Raw genomic sequence first — 8,248 nt, forward strand, 5'->3', positions numbered from 1 at the left:
ATTTATTAGTGTCACAAGTATGCTTACACTAACACTGCAATGAAGTTACTGTGAAAATCCCCGAATCACCACACTCCGGCGCCTGTTCGGGTTCACTGAGGGAGAATTTAGCATGGCCAATGCATGTAAGCAGCACATCTTTCAGACAGTGGGAGTAAACCAGAGGAAAGCCACGCAGACATGGGGAGAACGTGAAGATTCCACACAGACAGTGACCCAAGCCGGGGATGGAACCAGGTCTCTGGCGCTGTGAGGCAGCAATGCCAACCACTGTGCCACCATGCTGCCCATAACATAGAATCATAGAATCCTACAGTGCAGAAAGAGGCCATTTGGCCCACTGAGTCTGCACCGACCACAATCCCACCCAGGCCCTATCCACATACCCCTACATATTTACCCACTAACCCCTCTAACCTATGCATCCCGGAACACTAAGGGGCAATTTAGAATGGCCAATCAACCTTGCCCGCACATCTTTGGACTGTGGGAGGAAACCGGAGCACCCGGAGGAAACCCACGCAGACACGAGGAGAATGTGCAAACTCCATACAGACAGTGACCCGAGCCGGGAATCGAACCCAGGTCTCTGGAGCTGTGAAGCAGCAGTGCTAACCACTGTGCTACCGTGCTGCCCATAACAGGGCACAATGGTTAGCACTGCTGCCTCACGATGCTTCAGAACAAGAGAGAAGCATAGCTGAAACAAATGTAAATAAGAACAACACTTCAACAGTTCATATAGCAGGACAGTCATCAAGCTCTTCACACATATACAGCCACCCAGTGTTGTTGCAGACAGTGATGACTCATCATTGTACAAGCACAGATCAGTTGCACAGTGTGACTAAACAATGCTGGGAACACTGCAAATCTCTCCCACACACCAATGAAATACCAAATACTATTTGAGGAAATAAAGTACAATTCAGATTACCATAAATTCATGGTATAATCATAGATTTTACCTTGGCCATTAGAACTGGCCACAGAATACTGATGTACTTGCACAATAGCATGCTTTCTGCTTGTAAGGCTGATGATTAGGATTTCTCACTATTTTTTAGGAGGCTTTCAAATCTATTTGTTGCATAAAAACATCTATATCAATTCCCTTCCAACCTAGACTTTTTAAAGTTTCAAATGTATTTATTAGTGTCCACAAGTAGGCTCACATTAAACGTAGAACATAGAACAGTACAGCACAGAACAGGCCCTTCAGCCCACGATGTTGTGCCGAGCTTTATCTGAAACCAAGATCAAGCTATCCCACTCCCTATCATCCTGGTGTGCTCCATGTGTCTATCCAATAACCGCTTAAATGTTCCTAAAGTGTCTGACTCCACTATCACTGCAATTAACATTGCAATAAAGTTACTGTGAAAATCTCCTAGTCGCCACCCTCCCGCGCTATACTGCAACTAATGAAAGCAAGTGTCCCATATGCCTTCTTAATTATCCTATTCATGTGCTCTGCCACCTTCAGGGATAATTACCCCAAAATCCCTCTGTTCCTCTGAGCTATCCAGTGTCCTGCCATTCATTAGATACTCCCTCATCTTTTTTCTTCTTCCAAAGTGCATCACCTCGCACTTATCAGGGCTAAATACCATCTGCCACATTTCACATACATCACTCACGAGGAAATGTGTTAATAGCAATGTTTTCTCTAAGCTGCATAGCTGTCCAATCCAAAAGCCCCCATGCAGACCACACAGAAGTCGGCCCCTTTAAGTTACCATATGCATGACTGCACAAAATATTTAATGGAGCTCTTCATTTAAATCAAATATGTGTGCAAATTGGAGGTTATATTGGTGGGGAGTTCAGAAGACTAAAGAGAAAATTGTTTTTATTGTATTTCAGCTTGCTGGTTACTCAAATTGGAAGAATTGTGAAATGAACTTTCCTTCTACAACTGACAGACAGTGGCAGAAGCCTCCACCGTCCACAGAATCAAAGCTAACAGTTTGTTTTGATTTTGCAAGCGTGGGCTTGTTGAGGACGGTCTGGACTCTATCTATTGCGAAAATATGAACAAACAAATTAGGAGCAGGAGTAGGCCACTCGGCCCCTCAAACCTTCTCCATCATCCAATAAGATCATGGCTGATCTGAGCAAAGGAATATGCTGTTTGATTTGATTGGTCAGTCATAGGGGCTTAAGGCCTGGAGTCTGGCATCCAAATGTATAAAACATTTTCTCAGGTACTTTTTACCTTGGCTTGTAAATACTGATGATAATCAAGTGTCACACAGAAAGGCTTGTGGGTATGTAATGCCTTTAGGAACATTTTTATAGCATCACGCAGAACGTCACAGATGTGGTTACTAAACTCCCCATCATGAGACAGCCCATGTGTTACTGAGTAAAAGTGTTCCTTTGAAGGGAAAGAAGAAGTTACACGATGGTGGCCAGTGTTAACTGCCAACAATTTTCCAGACTTAAAACAGAGCAAACTACTGTTTTGTCAAAGATTTTTGTGGCTACTAAAGATTTTGAAGTGTCCGTATATCAAAAGTACAGACCTTGTCTGGCTCCCAAGTGACTGCTCATGTTTAGTCTGATTCTGATAAGTTTTGCTTCTAGTTTTCTTTTTGAAGTAATGAGTCACGGAAGTAGGCGTATGTTTAAAACCACCGAGGCAGACAGAAAGAAAGACATGCAGCACAGATTACGTCAGGAAGCAGAAACCCATGCATTGATATGGGGAGCAAAGCCTACGTACTCCTGTCAATGGAATTTCCATTGACTGAGGAATAAAAGCAAGCTGCAGTGAACTAGCCACACTTTCACTGAAACAGAAGCAAGAAACAGCACAGAGCAGGTAAGAGGCTACAAAGCAATATAACTCATGGCTTCAGTTACAGGTCAGAACACAGAACATTTACTTCACAACATTATTATTGGGTCACTGCAGTAGCTGAAGTACATACTCCTACATTAGTATTCTTGATGTTTACTTTTTATAGTTCAAACCCTGTGAACTTTGGTGAATATGGTGAATTTGGTAATATGATATTCGGGTGTGTGTGAGATGCATTAGTTGTTGCATTTTGAAAGTTGAATTTAGTGGAAACTTAACTTATAAGTGAAGCAGGGGTGATAACACAGTCGATGTGGAGGTATAGGTAGTTGGTGTGGCGGGTGGAGGCAGCAACTATGTAATCTGTATGGTGCGTACAGACAGTGCAAATGAACATGTGTATGAGCAGTAAGAGAGTATTATCACTGTGTTTGGTACAGACTACAATATTGTGCAATAGGTGATGGACGCAGCAGAAGTATAATCAATATAGTTGGGTACAGGCAGTGTGGTTTCACATGCTGTGGGAAGTAAGATTTCTGACTTATCTTACTTCTTTCTGCTATATCAATGTTTAAATGTTAATTTATTAAATCTGAGTAATTTGTTGCCTGTGTTAATGAAATGCATTATGCTTAATTGCTCCATCTGACACAACGATTGGAATTCTCCAGTCTTGCACTCCCCCACCCCCCCACTGCTGTTCGCCACCCCCCCCCCCCCCCCCACCCCCGAACCGCACCTCTGCCAATGAGAACAGAGAATTTGGCACTCAGCCAAATCTCCATTCACCACAAAATATCAGTTACAGGCAAAGTCGGAAAACTAGAGCCAATATTTCATAGTCAGCGAAGACCTGACTAAACGATTTTTGCAGTCAGTTGGTGTGCGGTGTAGAGTGCTCTATAATGTGAAGGTAAAGTTTAATGAAAATCATACTGTACTGCTTATCATGGCTCTCATTTGAGATGATTCTGTAGACGTGCTTAAAAATATGTTTAAATCTCGCTGTCATTATCATTGAGCAGTAAATAGAAGCAAGCGGTAAAGTTTACAATTGGTTAATGAGGAATGATTTGTGTCTCTCTGCAGGTTTCATACAGTGCAGGGCAATTTATTTGTGGAGTAATTTTACATTTGTATTCACTTGTGAAAGTAGAGACGTTATTGAATAATGTACCACAATATAGAGACAAAGTGCCAGTGAATGTCCATCAAGTGTTTGATGACACTGAGGCTAAAAGTTCAATATAACATATGAATCAGACATATCCATGCTGTGTGGGAATCGATCCCTTTAGTCATTGCACAGTCATGCCTGTGCACACTACAAGTTCAAAATCTTTGGCCAGACTTTTATATCGCTCGGGCAGGGAAAAGCCTGACCTGGAAGTACTTGAAATTGTGCGGAAAGACATCGGGTGTGTGTCCCGATGTAATTGTGCACTTGGACAATATTTCGGCTGAGGGGTACATGCAAGACTTGGAAGTGCGTCCACCAACAAACAAGCAGGCACCTTAGCGGGACCAATTGAACGCAGCTTTACGCGGCCCATCTACTTTTATAGTTGGCGGATGGGCTGAGTGGCCTTTACATTATCATTTCAACCTCGATCCAGGGTGGGATGAGCTGTCCAGGCAGAAATAAAATTTTAAAAATACCTGTTGACTGAGGATTTTTTTGAATGTACTGCCTGGGCACCCTTTGCATAGTTTTTCCATCACTATTTATTTTTTACATGTCTGCAGCTCCCTCAGACAGCTCCGCAGTGGCTGTCCCCCAGGAGGAGTCCATTAGAAACATCAGCCTGCATCCTCCTTTTTCTCAGCCCCCACCCTCCCCGGCAACACAGATCCTTTCCCAGCATGCACTTCATGCTGGCTGCACATTAATTGGCTAGCCAGAGGGAAATGGCATTCTGGTGCTGCTCCTGGCCCATTTCCAGGCCTGCTGAGTGCCCACCGACTAATGAAAAATTCAGGCCTTTGTCGTTTCAATGATATCACTCAGACCCCTGACTTTAGTAATCGCTCTTCTGTGCATTGCCTTCACCTCTTGAGTCTTCATCTTACTTCTCACTGGCCAGAATCAGACACAATTGTCAAGATCCAAACTAACCAGAGCATTGTACAATCAAACTGTCTTGTGTGATTTACATTGAAATATATATATATATATGATATAGTTCATATAACATATATTATATATATTGTTGTTTGTTGTATGGACATGGTAGTGTCAAATCTACTAAGATGCCTGGATCTGTTTCAACCTTGGCTTTCTCAACATCATTCGAATTGTCCAAACATTAACATTTTTTTCTCCTACAGACAGTTTTATCTGCACCAAGCTGTTTGGCTAAACTCATTCTTAACTTCTGAACTGCATCTTTCAATTCTACCTCTCCCCAGTTTCATACCATCCGCAAGTTTTCATTGATTTTCTGAATCAAAGTCATTAATATGGATGGTAGAACTTCTAGTGCTGAGTCCTGAGACACTCCACCTGAGTTTCTGAATTGCCTGATTCAGTGGCGGCTGAAATTTAGGTTCACTTGAATCTGAAAACAAAAGCCTTGACAGTGAGGGCCAGATGATGTTGGGGTCCATTTAAAGGAGAGTTTAATATCTGGAAAGCAGAGATCTGTCATTGCTGCAAAAGTTAGACAGCTGAACCTGTCTTCGTAATGTTAGAGATTATTACCTGGAATAGCACAATTTGTCCCACCCTACAGCGATGGAAATAGGCCTGCCTTAAAAAAAAAATTGTTTTTGTAAGAGGGTGATTTAATTTTCAAATCAGAACTCATGTTTTTCCTTTCTCTCCATGATTTAGGTTGTAACTATGGCTGATTTGCCATCTTCGCCATCTCCCGATGTCAATGTTTCCCAGCCAGTCACAGACTCTTTTGCAATGCCCAGCACCATGAATTGCACCATTGTAGATGGTTTCCTCACAACGGGTCTGCCTATTTTCTACATCATTATTTGTGTGATTGGGCTCCTGGGTAACGTCTTGGCCTTGTGGGTGTTTTTCTTCAACCAGCGGAAGCCAACATCTATTTCTATTTACATGAAGCACCTAGCCATGGCTGACCTCCTGTTGTTACTCTGCCTTCCGTTCAGGATTGCCTACCATATTGGACAGTACAAGTGGATGGCTAAATACTACTTCTGTAAGATCATTGGGACATTTTTCTACATCAACATGTATGCCAGCATTGTATTCCTAGGGTTGATCAGCCTGGACCGCTATCTAAAGATCACAAAGCCTCTCCGCACATTCAGGATCCACAGTGTGAAATGGAGTTCGGGCCTATCCAAGGCTGTGTGGCTGGCCACTGTACTATTTATGTTACCCTTTTTTGTCGCGAGCAGCTTAAAGTCAAATGAGACAAAATGCTTCCACTACAAGAATCAGAGTGTGCTGGCAGGTGCGATGAACCTAGCAGCTGTCATGTTTATTTTTATCCTCTCCTTGCTCTTCTTGGTGTCCTACGCCAAGATTGCAGTTAAACTCTACAAGATGTCTAAAGGAAAGAAAAAGCAGCAGATCAGGAGAGTGAGCACCAGAGCCTACCTAAAGACTTTTATTGTCCTCGCCATCTACCTTGTGTGCTTCATGCCTTATCACATTGTTCGAGTCCCGTATGTCCTTTCTCAGATGGGGGCAATCTCCAGCTGCCAGTCGAAGCAGTTTCTGCACGTAGCCAATGAACTGGTTCTGTGTCTCTCTGCCCTAAACAGCTGTCTGGATCCAGTCATCTATTTCTTTCTATCCAATTCTTTTCGCCGGACTGTCATTTACACCATTAAAGGCAAATTCAGCAAAACGTTCCCCAGAACCAATGGGGTCATGAACAGTTTCAAATCCATCACAGATATCTGAAGTTCCAAACTGCTAATGTTGAGGTCTTGGAATGGAAGCAGAATACATGGCCATCAGAGGAGCAGTGGCCACCTTGGCCTAAGGAATGCATGGAGTTGTGGTACTTTAGGCAAGGTTTTGCACCATTATGTTCCTGTGAATGGGAGCAGCCTTCCTTGAGAGGGCAGCAATAGCCACTCATATGTATAAGGGGGCAAGTCAAGTACTCAAGATAAATGCCCGTGATATCTGGTCGTGACAAGGAAACTTGTCAACAAGAGAATGGAGTTACAGTTTTGTCGAGCTTGATGCATTATACTACATTGTTGGAACGCATGGAATCTGGGAAAGATAGAATCACAGCAAGAACCTCTAATACCATCCTGGAGCTATTTCCAACTGGTCCCTGTGTGTATATTTTCCAACATGGACTTCTTGCAAAGAAAATGCAAAATCTGATTAAACTTAATGACCAGTAGGAACACTACACAGGGACATTACAGACAAGAGCATTTTAAAATGCAGCTAGACCCATTTTCTCCCAGCACGAGCTCAAAACCACAATAGGGCCTGTGTGAGCCCGGTCATTTCTCCTTCATCAGCTTGTATGGATATCAGGAACTGTTGAACCTCTGGAATAGGCAAGTCCTTTTACCAAAGTTTTCACTCCGGGTAATGCGCAAGAGTTTTATAAAAGAGCAAAAAACACAGGAGACATTTTGTGAAGAAACTAATTTACTGTTTTATAAAGAATCAATCCCCTGTACAGGACAATCAAAAATAAAACATCGCCTTTGGTCCTGCCCATCACATCTGAGACTGCAGTTGAACTCTGGGGCTCATCTGACTCTTGTACTTATAGCAAATTCACTTTTCAGTGCATTAAGTCAGCATAATTTGTATCAAGATGCAAAATAGTGTGCTGAATAAAGGATGAATTGGGCCCAATACCTTGTTGTGGATTAAAGAATCACTGAATGTTAGAAAATTGTTTTCAATGTTTTATAAATAATTGTCCATTAAATGGGCCCGGTCAGCTCTGGCTCATTCCTATTATTAGACTGTGATTAAATGTAAAATGTAAATATAAACTTTACATTACAAAGCATAAATTGTGTTAACTGTGTTCTACCAGCACTTTAGTGAAAAAGATCTTTTTGTACAAATTAAATATATTATTTTCATTAAATATTCTGATTTTTTCTTTTATATAAAAGAACCTCCACACTTTAAGATTGTGCATAATTTAGTAAAACTATTTCACAGCATCCACACTGAATATTTTCCAGAAAGAAGTTTGCCTTTGTAATAAAGTTTCACGAGTTCACTACAATGCAAATGGCACCCAACAACTCTCCACAGAGAATTCCCAGTACACAGTTCGGTGTGCTGTGGAGATTGCAGTACACTGTTCGTTGTGCTGTGGAGATCTTAGTACACTGTTCATTAGGCTCTGGGTTCCCAGTACACTGTTCATTGTGCTGTGGAGATCCCAGTACACTGTTTATTATGCTGTGGAGATCCCAGTACACCGTTCATTCTGCAGTGGGTTCCCAGTACACTGTTCATTGTGC

The 8,248-nt window shown here is 42.1% G+C and overlaps 1 protein-coding gene across 1 annotated transcript; it reads left to right on the forward strand.

Annotated features, from left to right (window-relative positions):
• The first annotated feature begins 2,707 nt into the window (after nucleotides 1-2,707).
• gpr34l (G protein-coupled receptor 34 like) lies at nucleotides 2,708-7,854 on the forward strand. Its single transcript, XM_078210385.1, has 2 exons — nucleotides 2,708-2,827; nucleotides 5,643-7,854. Exon 2 carries the CDS (start codon nucleotides 5,652-5,654, stop codon nucleotides 6,693-6,695), a length of 1,044 nt encoding a protein of 347 aa, XP_078066511.1. The 5' UTR covers nucleotides 2,708-2,827; nucleotides 5,643-5,651; the 3' UTR covers nucleotides 6,696-7,854.
• The last annotated feature ends 394 nt before the right edge of the window (nucleotides 7,855-8,248 follow it).

Source organism: Mustelus asterias, chromosome 4 (assembly GCF_964213995.1).
Source record: "Mustelus asterias chromosome 4, sMusAst1.hap1.1, whole genome shotgun sequence".
In the NCBI taxonomy this organism is placed as follows: domain Eukaryota; kingdom Metazoa; phylum Chordata; class Chondrichthyes; order Carcharhiniformes; family Triakidae; genus Mustelus; species Mustelus asterias.

What these genes read in the sequence shown, in the direction of transcription:
- gpr34l (XM_078210385.1), top strand. Translation starts at nt 5,652, where the DNA reads ATGGCTGATTTGCCATCTTCGCCATCTCCCGATGTCAATGTTTCCCAG.